This window comes from Lontra canadensis, unplaced genomic scaffold (genome assembly GCF_010015895.1).
Source record: "Lontra canadensis isolate GAN:19392208 unplaced genomic scaffold, GSC_riverotter_1.0 scaffold166, whole genome shotgun sequence".
Classification (NCBI taxonomy): Eukaryota; Metazoa; Chordata; class Mammalia; order Carnivora; family Mustelidae; genus Lontra; species Lontra canadensis.
In genome coordinates, this window is record NW_022631160.1 from 83,805 (window position 1) to 106,612 (window position 22,808).

A 22,808-nucleotide genomic window follows, 5' to 3' on the forward strand; every position below is an offset into this window, starting at 1 on the left:
CGAAATCTAATGCTCAAAGAGAGCCAACAAAATCTACAATCAGCACATAAATTTACTCCAGATGAAGTTTTAGAGAGCAGGCTGACAGATTTTGAAAATAAGCGTGTCTAGGATGTTCGCAGAGATAACTGAAGGCATGATCGTCTTTAAAAGGACAAGATAGGATTGTACAAAAGCAGGAAGAGAGATAGGAAGAAAAAAGAAGTTGGAAATCTTTAAAATAGAAAATATGGTCATTGCCATAAAAAATAAAACCTGCAGGGACGGGACAGGCCACGGCAGAGGAAGAGACCTGCTGGGTCCCAAGGAAGAGGCCTACCCACCAGTCCACACAGCTGTGGGCACATGGCAGAGCCACGCCTGGTGGGGCGGCTCAGCTTCTCAAGCAGGCCACCTCTCGTGGTGACCACAGAGCCAGCTTTGATAGATCCAGGCCGTGCTTCCATGGCATTCCTGCTGACCTGCCAGTCCCTTCCCACTCCTTGTTGGGACCGTGCGAAACAGCCCCTCCCTCTGTCAAGGTGGAAATGCCATGTTCCCTTCCTGGCTACTGCCACCGCAGAGAGAGGGGACTGGGAGCAAACTTCCTCGCCAAAGCTGTGGCCTCAGAGGGAGCCACCTGGAACATCAAGCCTGGCTTTGGGGCAGGGGATTGGGTAAGCCAGCCCTGTAGAAGACCACCACCATCTCCCCGCCCCTACCCCCATTCTAACCAGAGGAGGACAAAAGAGGAGTCGCCCTGTGAGGTGAAGGTGGTGTCTCACACACTCGGGAGTCACAGGCACCCAGCTTCGAATCCCAGCGTTGACGTTCAGATGACGTGCCCTTGACTGACAAAAATTATTTTCTCCTTCAAGCAAGGGCCGTGATAGCTAGAAAATGTGGAATGTTCACCTCACTCCTGGCCTGTTCTTTCATATGGGGCCTGGCCCTGCCGCGAATTCTGGGGTGGGTACTGGGAGGGAAGAGCTTCTGTATTGGAGCCTCTACTCTCCAGGGAGACTGAAGAGACAGGGCCCGGCGGGGTCCAGGTGGAGCTGCAGAGCAAAGGAGCTTGGGAAGGTGGGGTCAGGGAGACCGCAAAGGGGCCAGGGGAGCACACCAAGAAGGTGGTCCGCCCTGACGGTTCCTGTAAGTTTCCAAGTTCAAACCCAGCTCTGCTCCACAATGCTGGGGCCACCCAGGGCCAGCTGTTTAACTTCTCTCTGCCTCAGTTTCCCCATCTATCCTAGTAGGGATAACAGCACTCCCTCCCTCCACGAGCAGGATGAAATGAGGTGGGGGCATGTCAGGCACTCAGCACTGTGCTCACAGAGGGGGGGCCTCTCTCTACCCCTTCCCAGGTCTTTAGCTCCGGGCTCTGCCCCAGCCCCCAGCCCCAGCAGTGCCTCCCTCGCTCCTTTTTCATCTGAGCCTTTCCTCGTTGAGCCTTCTCAAGGAGGCAGAAGTCCAGATTGCCCAGCTCTTCGGAATGATGACAGTTTCTGTGGCTGGGCTGGCCTTTTATAAGTGAGAGGGGAGTCTTTGTTCATTCTTTTATTTGCTCATTTGTTTCAATATTTATTCATCCCCGACTATGGGCCAGGCCCTGGTAATAGAATAGGGGGCCAAAGAGAGCTCATGTTCCAGTGGAGATGATGTCTACCTTTCCTGGAGAGGCCGCAAATACAGTCCTACACCCAGGTTAGCTGTCAGGTCAGACATGCCTTTTCATCTCTCTCTGAGATGTCCAGCCCTATGGCCCCAGCAGAGACCCAAGGGATCATGTAATCTGCCCTCTGTTTCCAGACATCTGCTCCAGCGTAGACCACTCAAACACCTAGGATCCAAGCCTGATTCTGTTACTTTTTGATCTTGGGCAAGTGTCGTAATGGCTCTAAGCCTCCATTTTCTCAGCCGTGAAATGGGGATATGAACAGCACCTACCTCAAAGGATCACCATGCGGATGACATGAGATCACAAGAGGGCATCCTTGAAACGGTGCCTTGCACGTGGTAGGGCTCGACACAGGTTAAATTTAATGCTACTGCTATCATTGTTATTATTATTACTATTATTATTACCTGACCCAGTGTGTCACAGGCCTTTGGTTTTGTGACCAGTTTTGGGTTTGAAAGATACGCTTAGGCTGGGCCCTGCAACAGGGCCAAAATCCATATGGCAGCTTCCCAGGGAGCCGGCCCACCATGGCCGATTGGGGGTTGAGGCCCACTCCTGGGTGTTCCCATAATGCTTTGTGGAGAACACCCCCCTTTAGGTTTGCCTCAAATGACCTCTTCTCAAGAAGGCCTTCCCTGCCACTCCCTCTGAAATTGCAAACCCCCAGCACTCCCGATCCTCCTTCTCTGCCTTCTTTGCCTCTGTAACACACAGCGCCACCTTTCATGCTACGTATTTTAGTTATTTTTTTTTCCTCTTTAAAAATTGTGGTCTGCCTCTCTGCCCAAGAATGTGAGCAGGAAGAGACTGTCAACTCTCTAGGGTTGAGCAGGTCCAAGGCAGTTGGCCAAGAGATAAGCCAGATACCCTGGGCTGCTACTTAATAACTACAGGAAAGTCTCTTCCTTAATCCGAGCCTCTGTTTTTTCTGTCAGAACCACGAGGTAGGTGGAACTGGTGGTCTCCAAGGGACTCCTCAGCTCTGACTTAGAACATTCTGTGTTTCTGTGCAGCTTCTCATGATCCATGGAGCAGGGCCCCGGCCTTCACACATAGGAGGCTATGTCACAAGCACTCAGAATTAAAAGCAGGATTCCTCTGCCCCTCAATCTGGGCTCCCCAAGCCCTTGCCTTTGTCAGGAAGGCCCTGGGCTTGGGGGCAGTGCGGTTTGGGCCCCCCTACTCCAAGTGGTAGGAGGGCTCCCCATCCTGGCTCGTGGGGCCCCAGCTGATGCCCTCCTATAGTCCGATGACATTGCCACAGGTCATGGCCAGAGGCATGCTCCCCTTCAAGGTGCTGTGGCTGGACATGAAAAAGGCACATTTTCTGGTGAATTACCTGTGGTTTGCAAATGGGATAAAACAACCCCACAGGACAATTGGCTGATTCAGGTATCACTGGCTCCTGGGTGCAGGTCCCGCCTGGAAATCTGTCCTCTCTCTTATTCTCAGAGTGTGGTCATCTGCTGGGGCCCAGAATAGAAAAGGCCAGAACCTGGCACCTAGCTCCCAGCCCCTCTCTCTGCCCCAGTGCTCTGCCAGGAAAGAGACCCCATCTGGAGAAGGCAGCCATCTCCACGATGGTTTGGTGTCCCCCCATGGGTGCCGTTGACAATATTTATTAGGTGACTGCTAGGGGCCACACACTGCTTTGGGGGCTGTGGAGCACAGTAAGCAAACACAGATAGGGTCTCTGCTCTCGGGCTCCGTCTATATTCCCAGGGCAGAGGGACCATCAGCACCCTGGAGGCAAGTTACAAAGACTGGGCAGGAAACCCTCAGCTTGCGGCAGAACCTGTGAGCATAGATGAGACGGCTGGAAAAAGAGTGTACAGAGTGAGAAGCAAAGGGGCTTGGGATGGAACCAGGGGCACCCCAACACCTCAGAGGAGAGCTGAGGGAGGAAGCAGTCAGGGGCGGGAGGCCTGGGCATTGAACCAAGACAAGAGGAGATTTCCAGGAGGAAGGAAAGACCAACCTTCAAATTAGTCCAGTGAATGAAAGGGAGGTCCAGGCAAAGAAGAGAGGTCTCCTTGTTAGGGAGAGGCACCATTGAGTAGTACATATGGAAGGCTGCCTGTCTTGGGCTCCAGAGCCAAGAGGAGATGGTGAATGCAAGCAGTAGTAAAGCAACGTTTATCAAGCACCTATTATATGCCCGGTCCTCAGCATGGACCCCCATATGCCTCATTCTTTTATTATTATTATTATTATTATTATTATCATTATTATTATTAAAGATCTTACTCATTTATTTGACAGAGAGACAGAGTATGAGCAGGGGGAATGGGAGAGGGAGAAGCAGACTCCCCACTGAGCAGGGAGCCCGATGCCGGGCTTGATCCCAGGACCCTGGGATCATGACCTGAGCTGAAGGCAGACACCCAGCTGAATGAGCCACCCAGGCACCACCCCCCCTTTTGCCTTATTCTTACATCAATTCTGTCAACAATTTTCTAGATGCAGGGACTTCATGAGAAGCAAAAACAAGGGCCCTTACCCTCATGGATCTGGGGACAGGGGAGGCATGGGCAATAGGAGCCATACGTGAATATGAGTATTAGGCAAAGAAATGTGAAACCGCAACTGGGGTAAGGGTTATAAAGGAGAAGCACAAGGTCCTAATGAGAACCCACTATACTGGGCTCTGACTCGCCAGGAGGGCAGGGCAAACTTCTCTGAGGAGGCCGGCAAGCTGAGATCTGAAGGACAAATGGAAATGGAAGAGGTAAACAGAGGAGGGGGAGTGTCTCACGCAGAGGGCACCACATATATGAAGGAACCTGAAGGTGGCCAGTGGGAGCAGAGTGGAGAAGGGGAAAGGAAGAGTGAGTCCGGGTGAGGATGGAGGGTGGGCGGAGACTAGATAAGGCTTCACAGGCCATCATGAGGGGTTTTGTCTTTGCCCTACAAGCACAGGAAAGCCATGGAAGGGCTTTAAACAGGAGTAAAACATGGTCAGTGTTGTCTCGGAAAGGCCACTCCGGCTTATTGTACGAAGGAAGGGCAAGAGATGATTTGGCCAAGCACTGAGGAAGCTGTTAGGTGGAGTCCAGTAAAAGATGGTGGTAACTTGTCCCAGAATGGAGACCAAGGAGATGGAAACAAGTGGATGGATTAAAAGACGTTTAGGTGTTGTTGACAATAGCGAGAAATTGCCTGGTTGTCCATAAGAGGGAAGGTTTCACTGACTTGAGAGGGTCAATTCTCCAGGAGAGGCAGAATGACAGGGGACCCAAAGTACCCATGGAAGTTTGCTCCCAATGAAAGGCAGCTCCTCTATTATAAGAGGAGACGAGTGGCCAGGGAGGGAAGACTCGAGAGCTCATTTGGCTTTGGCCTTGGTTCCAGAATCTCCTGGGGGAACTCCTGGAGTCTGGGAGCTCCAGCCCTACACAGATGTGTGTGGTGGCTCCATGGAGGTTGTGGCTAGGGAGCTGTATCTCCCTGTCTCCATTGATCAATGGGTCCTGACATTGACTGAGGGCCTGTCATACCACACACCTGTGCTTGTAACTTCATACCTGGCCTTCACAACGGTCCTGTGCACCATGTTATTAAATCCATTTAAGGGTTGAACACAGTAGGCTCAGGAAGGCTCGTGGTCACAAGGCTAGAAAAACACCAGGACCCAAATCCAGCAGACCCTAAATCTCCTGATTCCTGGGCCATGGAGAGATCCTGGCAGAGAGCCATTGAGGAGGTGGGATGAAGGAAGCAACGGAGGCCCAGAGACCCTGAAGACACCTGTGTATTCTGAAATTCCCTCCAGCTGGGTGTTTCCCACCCAGGGGGTGATTGTGTGATGTCTGCAGACATTCTGGATGTTACAGCTTGGGGTGGGGGTTCACCTCGGGTGCCCAGTGGGTAGAGGCCAGGGATGTTGCTGAATGTCCTTCAGTAAGCAGGACAGAGCTGACAATATAGAGACCTAGGGTCCCAAATTGCAGAACCCCCAGCCTCAGAAGCTCCCAGGGCCTAGCACTTTCTCATAGTCTCCCAGTCCCTCCTCAAAAACGATTATCTTCATTGTTGCTACGGGCTTTCTACTTCTGCAATGTGTGTGTCACTGGAAAATATTCCAACAATGCCACAGTGTTTAAAGTATAAAACAAAAGCCAGGCCTCCTCCCTCCCATCCCAATTCCCCAGAGATAACCCTTGTTACTGTAACTTTTAGTGAACAGGTTGAACACCACAAGTGGAAAACAACTTGTTTTTCCCCTGTCCAATGTCTCTGTGAGCTATTTCTTCTACGCTTCTTGGGTGAGAGCTCAGGAAGAGCCATAACTTTTTCAGCCATTTTCAGAAAATTAAAATAATCCTCCACCGATTGCTCTCAGGAATTAATATGTCCAGTCCAGTGTCACAGATGAAAGACACTCCGGACATCACTGAGAGTTAAAGTTTTCCCTTGACCTCTGTGGGGCCTATGAGGCCCAGAAGCAAGGCTGTCATAGCTGACAGAGGTGGGCTTCCTTGTTCCTTCCTTCTGGTTGCAGAGGAGGCCCCGGTAAGGATGCACCATTGTTTATTTACTCAAGTATTCATTAGTGGGTATTGAAGTCATTTCCAGTTTTTCACTTTTATTAATGATGTTGTAACATCCTCATACATATGCCTATCAATACACACTGGTTAAATGGTTTCTTTAGTGTAAATTCCCAGAAGTCAAGTTGCCAAGCTATGTGTATTTAAAACGATGAAACCTCGCCAAAGGCAAGGGAAGCAAGGGCAAAAATGAACTATTGGGACTTCATCAAGATCAAAAGCTTTTGCACAGCAAAGTAAACAGTCAACAAAACCAACAGACAACTGACAGAATGGGAGAAGATATTTGCAAATGACATATCAGATAAAGGGCTAGTATCCGCAATCTATAAAGAGCTTAGCAAACTCAATACCCAAAGAACAAATAATCCAATCAAGAAGTGGGCAGAAGACATGAACAGACATTTCTGCAAAGAAGACATCCAGATGGCCAACAGACACATGAAAAAGTGCTCAGCATCACTCGGCATCAGGGAAATACAAATCAAAACCACAATGAGATACCACCTCACACCAGTCAGAATGGCTAAAATTAACAAGTCAGGGAATGACAGATGCTGGCAAGGATGCGGAGAAAGCGGAACCCTCCTACACTGTTGGTGGGAATGCAAGATGGAGCAACCACTCTGGAAACAGCATGGAGGTTCCTCAAAATGTTGAAAATAGAGCTACCCTATGACCCAGCAATTGCACTACTGGGTATTTACCCTAAAGATACAAACATAGTGATACATAGGGTTACACGCACCTGAATGTTTATAGCAGCAATGTCCACAATAGCCAAACTATGGAAAGAACCTAGATGTCCATCAACAGATGAATGGATAAAGAAGATGTGGTGTATATATACAATGGAATACTATGCAACCATCAAAAGAAATGAAATCCTACCATTTGTGACAACGTGGATGGAACTAGAGGGTATTCTGCTTAGCGAAATAAGTCAATCGGAGAAAGACAACTATCATATGATCTCCCTGATATGAAGGAGAGGAGATACAACATGGGGGGTTAAGGGGGTAGGAGAAGAGTAAATGAAACAAGATGGGATTGGGAGGGAGACAAACCATAAGTGACTCTTAATCTCACAAAACAGAGGGTTGATGGGGGGAGGGGGTTGGGGGGTGGGGTTATGGACATTGGGGAGGGTATGTGCTATGGTGAGTGCTGTGAAGTATGTAAACCTGGCGATTCACAGACCTGTACCCCTGGGGCTAATAATACATTATATATTTATAAAAAATTATTAAAATAAAAGGATTCTTAATAAATAAATAAATAAATAAATAAAACGATGAAACCTCTTTCCAGAGTGTTCTCCACAGCTATCGTATCAGTCTGTGCTCCACAGCAGAGGATGAGAGGGCCCGTGAAAGGTCTGTGTATGTATTTCTCTCTGTCTCTGTCTCTCTTTCTCCTAACACAGAGCCTGGCACATACAAAGAAGACTGGGCTGCATTACATATTGAATGAATGGCTGATAAGAGTGGGCTTGGCATCCCGAAGCCCACGAGGGAAGTGTAAAGTCTCTCCCAACGTCTTCTTCCCTCCCTCGCCCCTCACACTTCTGTAGATCCAACATCCTGAACTGCTCTTGAACCTGTCCTTCCCTTTCCATCCATGACCAATGCTGGAATTCAGGCCTCGCCATCTCTTGCCCTGAAGAGTTCCTTGCTGGTCCTCCCATGTCCAATTGTGCCATCTCAGATCCGTTCTTGACACCCCCAGAGTGAAGGCCCTGAAACACCATCCAGTCAGCCTCCCTTCCCACCTCCGGAGACTGACTCCCTCGGGCCCACTCCACAGGGCAGGCTGTTGCCCTGCTCCTGTCACATCTCCTGGGGGCTTCGCCTCCCCCTGCCTTGTACTCCAGCCAGCCACATGACGCTGCCCACCTGCCTCCAGCACAGCAGGCTTTGGCTCTTTGCCCGTGGTTCTCTCTGGCCACACTTTCCTCCTCTTTTTTTCCCATGAGCCGACATGCATTGGTTTGTAGCTCCGCAGCATTCATCCTCTCCTTTTCTTAGACTCCTGCTTCTTTGCAGTGACTTGCCTGCCTCACTGGGGTAAGGTTGGTGAAACACTAAATCTGTGTGTCTGCCTGCTACCATGGGAGCCAAAGGGACATAGCCTTCTTCTCCCCAGTCCGGTCTCACCAGGGAGCAGGCATAGGATGAAGTTTGGTCACTGGACACTCTCTTTAGACTTTGGATCTGGAGCAGGTAGTGTAAGAATAGAAGAGATCGTTTTTTAGCTTTATTTTATTTTATTATGTTATGTTAGTTAGCATACAGTACATCATTAGTTTTTGATGTAGTGTTCCAAGATTCATTGTTTGCATATAACATCCAGTGCTCCATGCTATCTGTGCCCTCCTTAATACCCATCACCAGGCTCACCCATCCCCCCACCACGTTCCCCTCTGAAACCCTCAGTTTGTTTGTCAGAGCCTCTCATGGTTCATCTTCCCCTCCGATGTCTCTCCCTTCATTTTCCCCTTTCTTCTCCTAATGTCCTTCGTGCTATTCCTTATATTCCTCAAGTAAGTGAAATCATATAATTGTCTTTCTCTGCTTGACTTATTTCTCTCAGCATAATCTCCTCTAGTTCCTTCCATGTCGATGCAAATATTGGGTATTCATCCTTTCTGATGGCTGAGTGATGTTCCATTGTATATATGAACGGTATCTTCTTTACCCATTCGTCTGTTGAAGGGCATCTCGGCTCCTTCCACAGTTTGGCTATCGTGGACATTGCTGCTAGGAACATCGGGGTCATTTTCATCCATTTCAGCGGCAACTGTCGGCGTTGGTGGTATAATGGTGAGCGTGGCTGCCTTCCATTTCAGCGGCAATGCCTTCCTCTAACCCTCCCTACTTCCTACCCCTCCCCTGCTCCTTCCCACCACTGCCTTTGCTTCTGTCTATACCGAAACCTGGTTCTGTAGCCTTTTCCTTGATCGTGTGAGCTCCTTGTAGCCCACCCCCCCAGTTCCACAAATTCCTTTCTCTCGTCAGTTACTCAGAGATAGCTTCTGTTGCTCGTGACCGAAAGTTTCTGAGAGAAAGTCCGGCCCAGATGTCCCGCGTTCCCTGGTTCTCTGAACATTCTCACAGCTCCCCGTGCAAAGTGCAACCCACCCTAGGGTGTTTATTTTTTTATTTCTGTCCCTTCCACTAGAGTAAAAATTCATATTGGTCCCACCATGGTAAACTCAGTGCCTGATCCAGAGCCAAGCATTGAAGGCAACCAACATGGAAGGACTAAACTCGTGAACAGGCTCTCGTCCTGCCACGAAAACGATGTCAGTGGCTGCCTCCTTTGTGGGACTTGTGGGAATAACAAGAGCGGCTCTTGTTCTGCCTGCGCCAGGGAAGATGGAGTGGGAGAAGGCAGGGATACAAACAGGAGTGGGGGGTGGGAGTGGCAAGTGGGGCACCTCAGGTGGGAGATGCAGGTGAACTGGATTATGATGGTTACAGTGGGAGCTGAGAGGGGAAGGGGCTGACTCTGGAGACCATGAACCAAGCACTGGAAGTGAACACAAAACTCAGTTGCTTCTGGTAATTCCCAAAGCACAGGCTGGCCATTTAAGATGGTCCCCCTCACAAGGAGGTGGTGAGGGAGCACATGTGCATGTGCACAGAGGACCGTTAGGGAGGGGGTCACACCGTCTCCAGCATCCCCCTCCTGCCACCAGCCACCACGAAGGCTGCCTGGCCCATTTTCTAAAGAGCTTCCCCAGGCTGCAGGGGAGAGAGGAGAAGGGGGGGCAGCCACCCACACCACTGAGCAGAGGTGAGCTGAGGAGCATCCAGTCCTCTTGTCCCGCTGCCCGCAGCCACCACAGACTGCCAGGTGCCTTGTTTGGGATGAAAGCTTTTAAAAACCCATGTGTATGGATGGTCATGCATTCATTTTTGTTCATTTCACTAATACTCACTGAGCCTGAAGCATGCAATGCGCCATGGACCCTAATCTTAAGGAGCTCTGGAGCTGGCGGGGGAGAAGATGCGTAATCAGGCAATTAGGAAACAGTGTGAGCGGGAGGTAAGCACTGGTTGCTATGGGAACACGAGGAGAGGCCACAGCTGCTGCTCCTCTCTGAAGAGTGGTGGCAGGCGAAATTAGAGGCATGAGGCAGGCAGACCTGCTTGCCAGGCCCAGGTCCACACTGCCCGGGCGTCTAGTCCGGGACAAAATCTTCTGGCACAACGCAACCTGTCACCTCGCTGCCTCTCTGAAGAAATGAGAAAGGCAAGCATGATGATACAAAGGTCAAATGAGACCCTGCGTGTTTGCGCATGGCCCCTAGCTGATTGAGGCTATGTGGTCGGTGCTAGGAATTTTTTTCAAAACATATCTGTTGGGTGAGCGTTTCCCAGGCTACCGGCCACCAGAGGTAGAGCTGTGTACACGATGGACAAGGGCCCTGCCCTCACAGAGGTTATAATAGTAATTTGAGAGGAGAGGCTGATTTAAAAAATAAAATTGCAGCGCAAGTAATTACTCTTGTGATGAGGACCATGATGATGCTGCCAGAGTGGTTCAGAGTAGGAGTACGCTAAGGGGGCTGGGAAGAAAGACTTCCTGGACAAAGTGACATTTCAACAAAGATCAGGAGGAATTAGTCAGCAAGGAGGTGGGGACGCTGCGTTCCAAGTACAGTGAACAGCATGGGCGATGGTGCTGAAGCAACAGGGAGCCTGGTATGTTCCAGGCAAGGATAGGAGGTCAGCGGAAACTGGGGTGGGAGGGCACAGAAGAGGTGGGAATGGGGGAAGCAGGGCGCCAATGAATCAGAGCCTCTGGGCTGTGGTGAGCTCAAACTGGATCCTAGGAGGACAGCCCCCGCCCAAAGTGCCAGTGTTACCCTGACTCCCATAGCTGATCAACTCACCTGTCAGTACCTGAGGTGGGGTCAAGATCAAGGGGCTTGAAACTGGTAGAAGTTTCTGGAGTACAAAAGGGCCATCTCAGTGAGATGTTTAGGCCCCAGCTTATTTTGTGAGTGGGAGTGCTGAGGCCCAGAGAGGAAGAAAGACTTGTTCAGGGTCCCCTGACCAGCAAAGTTGTCAGGTCTGCAACCAGAGCCCGCTCTGAGAGGCCACCCAGTGCTTCAGGCCTCAGCCGAAGTCTGAAGGTGAGGTGGTTTTTGTTTTTGCTTTTGTCTTTTGGGGGAGATGCCCTTGTCGCTCCCTCTCAGCGTAACCGGCAGGGTTTCCAGTCCTTTCTTGCCTTCTTGCACTTCCCCAAGTGTTCTTCTTTTTAAAAGGCACATTTTCCATAACTTCAGCTCCTCATTTGCTTATCCTCCACTCTTCTGCTGTGAATGCAGTAGCCAGGGGGCAGGGCTTAGATCCCAGGCTGGGCCCAGAGAAACTACTCCTGTGCCAGCCACACATACAGGCTTACCATGACTTCTGCCCTCGCCAGTCCCCCAGTCATGTTCCATGAGCAAAGCTCTCCCTGATGACATGGCCACACCATTTTCCTGCCTGGGCAGGCCCCTCCATACACTCAGTCACTGGCTTTCAGCCACCATCTAATACCATCTCTCCATTGCCGAGATGAGAACAGTGAGGCCTGGGTGGGGGATGGGGATCCACCCAGGGTCCCACCTGAAGGATCACTGTGCTATGTTCTGGCCTTGTGACTCTGCCTATCCCTACCCCCTGCCCTGCCCCACAACCTCCCAGTATCATCAGCTGGCTCCCTTCTCTCTGTGTTGATGGAAACACAGACGCACCAAGGGTCAAAGGGAAATTCTGTGGAGAGAGGGTGGCCCAGCACTTCCCGAGCAGAGGCTGCAGGGGGAAGAACAAGGGGAACCTGTTCTCTGCCTCTCCGGCTTAGCTGGTGTCACATGCCAGCTAGTCCGCTATTCACTCCCTGCCACTCAGGGCCAGCCGTTCGGCCACGGATAAAGTGAGCTGCTCTAGGCCTCCATCAGGAAATGCCCCACTTGGGGCATTGCCTCCTTTTCAGTCAAGAACTGAGGCCACCACACTCTTCCTGCCTCAGGCCTGGAAGTAGCCAGCTTTGGAGCTGATGGTCCTGGCCTCAAATTCCAGCTCTACCACCTCCAGCTGAGTAGCCTTGGACAAATTCCTTACAATCTCTGAGCCTCGGCTTCCCCATCGGAATGTATGAATTGCTACCTTGCCGTAGCTATGAAGATTCAATGAGCGAGCGTATGTAAAGAGCCTGGCAGATGATAGGGGTTTGACAAGTGTCGGTCTCCTCCCCCACGCTCTGGGCTTGCCCCTCCGGCCCCACTCCCAGCAATCTCTACCTGGTTTCTGCCAGAGATCCTTGGGGAGAGGCTGACACCAGGTCTTGGCGAGAGCTTCTTGGCTCTGGAGAGGAGAAAAGAGAGCTGTATCCCACAGTAGACAGTCCTAATCCCCGACACTCAGCAGGAGGCACACAGTGTGAAGTTAAGCCAGGGGAAAGGATGAAGGGCAGGAGACATTGGAGGGATGGAGAAGGGGGCAGGTGGCTTTGTAGCCTGTGAGAAGTCAGGACAGCAAGGAGAGGGCCAGACGGCATGGGGGTCCATCCTGCCCGGCCAGGCAGTACCAGACAGGAGAGACAAAGGAGGAAGCTTCTGAGCTGCAGGCTGCTTGAACCTCTTCTGATGGTAGCTACTCTTAGGCGATCCTGGGGCCCAGCATCTCTGTGTCATCGGGACCCATCCAGGCTCTAACATGAGACTCAGCCTAGACCCATCCAGCTTCAGACATCTGGTCCCCCACCCCATGTCCCTACTCTGTCCCCTTTACCTTGAGCCAGGGTCAGAGCTGATTGCCCTCATTGTCTGTCTCCACAGCCAAACCCCTGATGCCCATTCCAATCAGAGTTCCCTTTGGATCCATTATTCCCTACCACACAGTCGTCCCCAACCATCACTGGCTGCGACCTTACAATTATTCTTCACAAGGAATTCCTCTCTGTCTCCAAAGTCATCAGCATTAATTGCTACAAAGAGTACTTAAATTTGAGGCTCTGATGCATGTGGCTGAAACGTATCCACTGGCTCCCCTGCCCCCTCTTTCAGCCCAGAGCATGGCCGGAACGATGCCAAACAGGGGTCAGTTGAGTCTGGGGCCAGCAGTGGCCCTCCATCTCCAACTCTGGTGATGATTGAGTCTGGGGCATGGATCAGAGCTAACTCTGCAGCTGGGATCAAGGCTGAGTTTGTGACCAAGTTCAGGGCTCAGCCTGACCAGGGTTTGTAAGTTTCTTTCAGTCGTCAACAACAGAGTTCAACTCTGGCTAACATGGGCAGAAGAGAAGACTGTATTTCAAAGATCCTGGGGTGGTCTTCGGAATTGGTTGATTTGAACATGACTCAGCTCCAGTCCTCCCAGTGTCTGTGTGTCTCCTTCCGGCTTTCAGATCCCTAGGAGAAGAGTCTAGTTAACCCAGCACGGGTCAGGAGTCTGTGCTCCAGGATCAGTCAGGCTAGCCATGGTGCAGGGCCATGCATTGACTGTGGAAATGGGAAGGGCCCCAGCCTTGGGGGAAAAAGCAATCTGGCATCATCTACTAAAATTAAAAGGCTACACATCATTCGATGTGGCAGTTCTAGTTTTGGGACATTATTCCATGGAAATGAAGGCCCTGACACCTTAGGACCTATAAGTACAAAGACATGTAGCACAGCAGTGTTCACAGTGTCAAAAAAACAAAACAAAAGCAAAAACAAAACATAGAATCATAATCATCTATCAATCAGCTGATGGCTGGACAGATTATGGCAAATCCACAATGTAAATACTAGGCAGCCACTGAAGATTAGTAATTCAAGCCCTACCAGTTGATTTCAGGGTGTATTACTTAGTAAGAACAGCAAGAAGGGCAAAAATATATAGATAATCCTATTTTAATGAAAAAGGACAAGCAAAAACCCGTGCACACAGCACACATGTACATATATACACATAGCATACATCTACCTGCATATGATTATTCACATATAAAGAAAAACATGAAATAATGGATACTAGTTACTGAAGTAGGTTATGGGGAGCAGTGATACAGTTAGAGGAGAGAGACAAGTACGCAGAAGAAAAGGCTGTAACATTCTATAGGCATGCATATATATTTATATATATAGCAGTGCATATTGTCCCCAGGTTTTCATTTGTGCTTTACTTTACTTAGAATTGTTTATCTATCTCTGTAAGTTTTGCCTATCAGAAGATGTAATTAAGTCTTTTCTTTTTTTGCTCCTGCATGTTTTGTCAAATTTATAGAGGTCTTGTCTCCAGGATTTTAAAGAACTTTCTCTTGTTTATTTTAAGTACTTTTATAAATTCATATAAATTCATAAATTTCATATTAAAGAAAACACCAATCAGCAGAAGATATTTGCAACTGTACAAATATAACCGACATCTGGTCTCTGGGATATAGAAAGAATTCCTAGAAATAAATAAATTGGTACAACCGCTTCGGAAAATGGATTGGCAATACCTGTTGAAGCTGAGGTGCTCCTATCCATGTCCTGGCCCAAATGAGCCCCACTTCCTAGAATTTCTGCCCTTGTGTAATCCCCTCTTCATGAGTGTGGGCTAGACCTACTAATTCATTTTTAAAAGTAAAATATGGTAAAAGTGTTAGGATGTCTCTCCTGAGATCTGCCTTGAAGAAACGTTAAAAGAAATTATTCAGAAAGAAAAAAAATGATATAGGTCAGCAACTTGTATCTACATTTAAAAACAATAGGGGATTTGAGTAAGAATAAATGAAAGTATAAATAAGATAAAAGCTTGCATTTTTCTTCTTCTTAACTGATCTAACAAATAACAGTAACTTCAAAAAAATAATAGCAGCAATGTAATGGATGGTAATGGTTTACGGATAAGTGAAATGAATGAAAGCAAAGTTATAAGGGGCAGGAGGGAAGAATTGGAAATACTCTGTTACCAGGTACCCACACTACCCATGAAGTAGTATTGTGTCACTTGAAAATGGGCTTGGATTAGTTACAAACGTACATTACAAACTCAAGGACAACCACTAAAAAATGTAAAAATAAGCAATATAATTGAAATTATAAAAGAGAAGAGAAAATGGAATTTTATAAAATGCCCAGTTAGTTATAAAAGTACATTACAAACTTAAGGACAACCACTAAAAAATGTAAAAATTAGCAATATAGTTGAAATTATAAAAGAGAAGAGAAAATGGAATTTTATAAAATGCCCAGTTAAAATTAGAGAAGGCAGAAAAAATGGAAGACAAAAAAAGAAACAAGGAACAAAGACAATGAATAGGAAATGCTTATAATTTGGCAAATATTAATCCAACTACACCAATAGTCACTTTAATTGTGAAGGGTCTAACTACACCAGTTTAAAAAGCAAGGGACAATCAGAATGGATTTAAAAAAAGAGACCCAAGTATATGTTGTTTACAAGAAACCCATTTTAAATATAAAGACACAGAGAGATGAAAAGTAAATGGATAGAGGAAGGTATACACACTAACATTAATAAAAGCAAAGCTGGAATAACTGTTAATTCCAAACAAAGCAGATTTCAGAACAAGAAACATTATCAGGGATAAATCCGGGCAATACATAATGATAAAGGGTATCAGTTCAGATCTGAGAATCTGAAGAAAATAAATTTGCTCAATCTGTATGACAGGTACATGCAAACGTGCATTTTATGCTCTACTTTCCTGTGTATTTGAAATATTTTAATTTTTTGATGAAAAATACATCCTTTCTTGAGTACAAAAAATATATATAGATTAGGTTTACTAACTGTGTTATTCATTCTCTCTGTATCCTTATTTATTTTATAGTCTATTTGGTTCATTTATTCCATAATAAGTGTGGTTAAGTCTCCCACTATAATTGAAAACTTTCTGATCTCTCTTTATATTTTAACGTATTAGCCTCATATATTTTGAAATCACACTGCTTGGCATAGAAAGTTTACTAACTGCATCTTCTTTCTCTGTGAATGAAACAAACTGTTTTGTTCTCTTTAATGTTTTTTACTTTGAGTCCTTAGATTTTTTTTTTATATTAACTTGCTACATGTCTCTTACCTTCTCTTTTCTTCTTTTTAAAATTCCTTCCTTCCCCTCCCTCCCTCCTTCCTTCGTTCCTTCCAGTATTTAAGTGGCATATTTTCCATTTCTATATGTGCTTTACGTGAAACTCATATAAACAGTGTATAACCAGATTTCGAAAAAACAAAATACTTAAAATGAGAGTCTGCATTTTATAGGTGTTAATCCATACTACATACTGATATATTTGGATTTATTCCTGCCCTTTTAAAAAAATACCCTTTCTTGTTCCTTCCCACTCCATTTCTGCCCTTTGATAGACCGATTTTTCTCTTTGTTCTACATATTATTTCTTTAGTGGCTTGACAGTTACACATATATCCTATTTCTATTATGTTGTGACCCCTAATATTTCTTGTTCTTCTATTATGCATTTTATTTCCAAGAACAAAACTTTGCTATTGTTGTGAACATGGGAAGTCTTTACATTCGATGTAAATACTAAAAATACGTTGTAAAGTGCAATTAAAAAAAAAACCAGGAGTTCAGTAAAATTACACAAATCCAAAAGGTATAGTTATAATATTTTTAAGCTGCAATGCGATTACCGGATCCTGATCAGGTATTGCGCTTTATGACTGATGATTTCTTTTGGATGGAGAACTTGATTTTGTCATTAACAGCAAGAAATTCTACTGTAAACAGTTCAATTGCTTCAATTATCAGGTTAAAAAAAATTACAACCCTAGATATAGTTTCACATTTTCCATACTTCTAGTAAAAGCCATAACATATAACATAGGGTATGATATATTATTATAATTTCTTTAATATTGGAATTAATCAGAAAGAATTTTTAGATTTCATCTTCAAAAAAAAAGAGAGAACAGAAGGGAGTTTGGCGAAATGTTTAACATTTGTTAAAGCTGGCTGTTGGTTACATTTTTTGCTGTCCTTTTCAGTATCCTTGACGATTTCATCATTTAAAATGAAATAATGCTTTGGGGCCCACCCTGATTTGTCAAGAGCAGCTGCCACCCCCGCCACATCAAGGGGGCGGGCCCCACCGACGCCACAATCACTTCCTCCGCCGCAGTCGCCGCCCGCCCTGTTGCTGTCTGCCGGGGGAGGAGCTGGAGACCAGGAGCAGCGGCTCTGGGCTCTGGCGGTCGGTTGGTCGTGGCGGTCGGAGGTCCAAGAGCTCTGCGTCTCTCGAAAGCGTGCGGGTGTCCGGACTGGGTGAGTGAAGGCTGTTTCCTTCCTCAATTCCTCCAGACGGGGCGGTGGGACAGGGGGCCTGGCATGGGGACGAGGATTCGGGGTCCTCTAGCGAACAGATTTTTCAGGCTCGCCCCTCGGGAAGGGGTGGGGCGGACACAAGACCTGACCGCAGAGTGAGGCCTGTGTCCCACGACCTGTCTGGGGGCTCCCTCCTCCGTCCCCCAGCCCCTTCCGTGTGGCGTGGCCCCCACTCGAAGGGCTTTAATCCCTGTTTGAGAGGGGAGTGGTGGTCGGGGCCCTCTCCTTCCTCACTTCTTGGTCCCTTTGCGGAGCACTCAATGGCCTTTCTTCCCCCATTTTGCAGTTGTTTTGCTGAATAGTAAATTGTTAAGATTTTTAGGTAAATGTATTATTGTTCCCAGGAAAATAATTGTCGGAAAAACAAATTATTCCCATGGAGAAACTAGACCCTCGCACGCCTTTTCTTTTTTTCCCCTTCCCTGGCCATCTGTTTGGATTTGCCGTTTGAGCCCATAACGTTTCCCTGTCCCTCATTATGACATTGTGGCCCCCTCCCCCTACCCCTCCCCGTGTCTCGCGTGTGTGGGCAGGGACCTACACATACACGCATGCATGCATGGCACGCACACACGCATGCGCGCACGTGCCCGCGGGCGTACATAGGTACACACACACACACAGAAACCTTCCATTGCAGCCCCCTCCCTGCACCCCCCCTCAAGGTTCTGGAACATTCCCTTCCCCTTGCACACATGGATACACACATACATACCCTCTTGCACACTGTCACACCCTCAGTGCCTTTCCCTGCTTTTCATGGCCTGCCCCATACACACCTCCAGAAGCAGCCCCCTCCTTCGGCCTCTGTATGCTCTGGTGAGTGCACACACACACAATACACACAGACACCCCTTCGGGGGCTGCCTTAGCTCCTGCCTGCCACATACACACATCAGGACATCCTTTGATTGCTGGCCCCTCTTTCACATGCCACATACGTACATATGCACCCTCACGCTCTCATTCACACAGCCCTCACAAATGCTCCCAGCCCTGCTCCCTGCCTGCTGCATCTGTGCACAGACAGCCCTCTTCTACTGTTCCCGGCCATCCATGCACTCACATTCACACTCACACTCACAGAAATCCTCGCTCAGGGACAACAACCCCTCCTCCCTGCTATAGCCCCCTTCACAAACACACATATTTCCCTGACTGCTGGCCCCATTCCACCCAGTGGCCACCCACACATCCCTCTCCCATGCTGTCCCTCTCGTGGATGCATTTGCTTGCACTGACATGTCTCTATTGTTGCCTCCCATTTCACTGAACACACACATGCAGACCATAGGCCGCCCCTGGCCGGTGCCACCAAACCTTTTCTTGCCTGCCACAGACACGTACACAGGCGTCCTTGCGCCGAGTTGCAGCGGCTGCACATACGACCACGCACGCACACTCTCTTTCTGTCATGCTTGCACACACCCCTCTCCTCTGAAGTTACCCCACCTGCACCTGCCATTCTCCTGCCGGCATCCAGAACAGGTCTCATCCTGTCTGATGCTAATGCCTCTCCCCAATACACCTGTCCCCTCCCCCTACAAACACAGGCCTCTCTTCACAGCATGATGGCTGGTTCTGCCCCTCCACCTTCCACCTGCCCCTCTCCTCCTGACAGACACGTAGGCACTCACGAACACGTGGTGATCTATATTTTCCACCCTATTCCAATTTGCATTTCTCCTGTCTGTCTGCAGGGCTCAGAAAAGACACAGACACCCCATAAAATAACCGCAGCAGTCTTTCCTCTTCCATGTTGGCATAATTCCACAGTGCTTCACCCACCTTCCCGGGGTCCAGTCACCGCCCCTGCCCCCAATCTTCTGTCATTCTCCCGTAAGTCTGGCTTTCCTATCAACCCAGTTTTGTAATCATTTTGCCAACATTAAAAATGTGTTCCAGGTCTACACCTGACAGTCACTGGAATGCTACTTCAGGCCTTAGAAGAAAGTGAAACTAATTGTAAAGGCCCCTTATTCTTTCTGTTACCTGCCTGCTGAAGTGGAAATAGATCTCCCTGCTCTCTTATTCTGAACTGAGTTGGCGCTCCCATCTCCAAAGCTTGTGCAGGGAGCAGGAGCCTTTCCACTTGAGGCCCAGCTGTATTGGAAACCCTGCTAAGGCAGAGCCATGGGTCAGGAATCTAGCAAGCCTGTGTGGCCCAAGCCAGCAGGAGGGTATCAGTCCAATACAGGCAGGAGATATGGAAGAAGGCATGCTTATGTCAGTTTCAGGCCATCCACGAGCCAGCAGGAAAGGATTTCCAGCCAGAGAAAGACGACCTCGGAAGTCCCAATGCACAGATCAGCCCCCAGTCAAACCACCAAGAGGAGCCGGTCGCCATTTTCCATCACTCGTCGTAGTTGGGAAGACAGTGAGAGCTCTGGAGCCAGCCTGAATGTTGATAATGAGGACTACTCCAGGTACCCACCAAGAGAGTACAGGGCCTCGGGTAGCAGAAGAGGAATGGCTTATGGACATGTTGACTCTTTCGGGGCAGATGATAGTGAGGAGGAGGGGGCTGGGCCTGTTGAGCGAGCGCCAGTGAGAGGGAAAACTGGCAAGTTTAAAGATGATAAGCCGTATGACCCAGAGAAAGGGGCCAGGTCCTTGGCTGGGGTGCCCCCACAGTTCTCTAGCTTTAAGCGTGATGTGAGAGAGGAGCTTGACAAGTTAGATCCAGCCCCTGCGGCCAGACGCTCTGCTAGCAGAGCCGAGTTCCTGCAGCAAAGTAGCATGGCCTCTCAGACATCTGCTGAAGGCAAGGTGGCAACCACCGGCGACAGCCTGGAGAGGCAGAGGCGGGAGCAGAGTTTACCTGCACGTCCCAGCAGGGCTCCTGTGAGTATTTGTGGTGGGGGGGAAGACCCCCCAAAGAGTGCAGAGGAGCCGGTGGTGAGGCCCAAAATCAGAAATCTGGCCAGCCCCAACTGCGTGAAACCAAAAATATTTTTTGATACTGATGATGATGATGATATGCCACATAGTACTTCCAGGTGGAGGGATACGGCCAACACGGCTGAAGGCCGCTCGGATGGCCTGGCAAGAAGAGCCAGAGGCGAGAGTTCAAGCGGCTACTCTGAGCCGAAGTACCCCGAAGACAAGAGGGAGGCCAGGAAGGACCAAGTGAAGCCAGAGAAGGTGCCAAGACGCCGACGAACCATGGCCGACCCCGACTTCTGGACGTACAGCGACGACTACTACAAGTACTGCGACGAAGACTCCGACAGCGACAAAGAGTGGACTGCTGCTCTGCGTCGCAAGTATCGTGGACGGGAGCAAAATCTGTCATCCAGCGGGGAAAGCTGGGAAACTCTGCCGGGGAAGGAAGAGCACGAGGCTGAGCAGGTCAGGGGGAACACCAGCGCTGGGGCCAGCTCTAGCGCCGGGGCCAGTGGTGGTAGTGGTGGTGGCAGTGGTGGTGGCGGTGGTGGCAGCAGCGGCGGCAGCGGCGGTGGTGGTGGTGGCGGTGGCGGCAGTGGCAGTGGCAGCGGCGGTGGCAGTGGCCAACTTGAAATCCAAGGAGCATGTCTTCGGGAGGAGGAGCAGGTGTCCCCGAGAGGAGGCGAAGTTCCTTGGCTCCAGTACAATGAAAACGAGAGTAGCAGTGAGGGGGATAATGAATCGGGTCAGGAGTTCCTGCAGCCCGGGGTGTTCATGCTGGATGGAAACAACAATCTTGAAGACGACTCCAGCGTGAGCGAAGACCTCGAAGTGGATTGGAGCCTCTTTGATGGATTTGCAGATGGCTTGGGGGTGGCTGAAGCCATCTCCTACGTGGATCCTCAGTTTCTCACCTACATGGCACTTGAAGAACGCTTGGCCCAAGCGATGGAAACCGCCCTCGCGCACTTGGAGTCTCTCGCTGTGGATGTGGAGGTGGCCAATCCGCCGGCCAGCAAGGAGAGCATCGACACTCTCCCCGAGATCCTGGTCACCGAGGATCACAGTGCAGTGGGGCAGGAAATGTGTTGCCCCATCTGTTGTAGTGAATATGTGAAGGGGGAGGTGGCAACCGAGTTGCCTTGCCATCACTATTTTCACAAGCCGTGCGTGTCCATCTGGCTTCAGAAGTCGGGCACCTGCCCCGTGTGCCGCTGCATGTTCCCTCCCCCACTCTAAGACCAGGGCTCTTTACTCCTGGTCAGATGATTGTCCCCATCTGAAACCCGCAATACCGCAGGAGCCCTCTCGAAATTAACAATTGCAATGAAAGCCGTGATTAATCTGCACCTGTTGATTCCTTGTGATTATTTCCAATGTGAAAACGGTTGTGTGCGATTGCATTAAAAATCACACTATCTTAGAGGTTAGAAAAGGAAGACTAAACTTTCTAAACGCTACTTGAGATTGCAGTAAAAACATACATTTTCTAACCAGAAAGTTGAGATAAGTTGCGTTTGTTTTCTTCGGTAGACTATGTTGCTGTTAACCGTAACGTCAAGTTTATCTGTTAACTATGTCTAGAAGGCATCATCATTTCTGTTGCATGTTATGGGTTAATGTTCCTGTAATTGCAGTGCCGTAAAAGCTTATTAAAGTTCTCCTTTTGGTTTTACATGGTACAGTGGAATTGTTTGGTTTTGTCTAAAATGGTGGTACTAAGTGACTTTATAATTGATCCCTTGCACCTGCATCAAAAATAGGGTTTCGTGGGTTGTTGTTTGTTTGTTTTCCGGTGTTCCCAGTAGAAAAACTTTAGTGTCACTGGAAATGCTGACCCCAACAAGAGCAAGAAATTAAGGTGACAATTTCTATAAGTAGGAATACAGTGTATGATTGTCAGACTACTCTAGGGGCAAAGGTCACATAGACAGTACCCTGTCAGTCTGTGGGAAAGAAAGAGACAATGAGAAAGTGTGCGGGAAAATAAAGAACAATGGTAGAAACATATCCAAAATGAGTATGAGTTAGGAGGAGAAGGAATTAAAAAACTCACTTTTACGAAATAGAAACTCTCAGAACAGGGTGCCAGGCTGGTTTAGTTGGTAGAGCTTATGACTCTTGATCCTGGGGGCGGGTGGGGAGGTGTGTGAGTTGGAGCCCCGTGTCAGGTGTAGAGATCCCTTAAAAAAGTAAAACCTTACAAAAAGAAACTCTGAGAGGAAGTGGGCAACCCCTCCCCAAATAACAAATCTCTATGCTGACTGTATACATTGACGCAGTGACACAAAAGGATTAGATTAGAAAAATATATGCCAGACAATTGCTGTGACAGATATTGATACCCACTTACACAGAGTGAACAGGGTTTAACATTTGGC

General features: G+C 48.5%; 1 protein-coding gene across 1 annotated transcript; it reads left to right on the forward strand.

Moving 5' to 3' along the window:
- Positions 1-17,400: 17,400 nt before the first annotated feature.
- Positions 17,401-22,109, forward strand: PJA1 (praja ring finger ubiquitin ligase 1). The gene is made up of 2 exons (XM_032845584.1): positions 17,401-17,481; positions 19,447-22,109. The coding sequence occupies exon 2, from the start codon at positions 19,675-19,677 to the stop codon at positions 21,664-21,666; it is 1,992 nt and encodes a 663-aa protein (XP_032701475.1). The 5' UTR covers positions 17,401-17,481; positions 19,447-19,674; the 3' UTR covers positions 21,667-22,109.
- Positions 22,110-22,808: the final 699 nt, after the last annotated feature.

Bases quoted from the DNA above. Each gene is read 5' to 3' on its own strand.
- PJA1 (XM_032845584.1), top strand. From the start codon at position 19,675: ATGGGTCAGGAATCTAGCAAGCCTGTGTGGCCCAAGCCAGCAGGAGGG.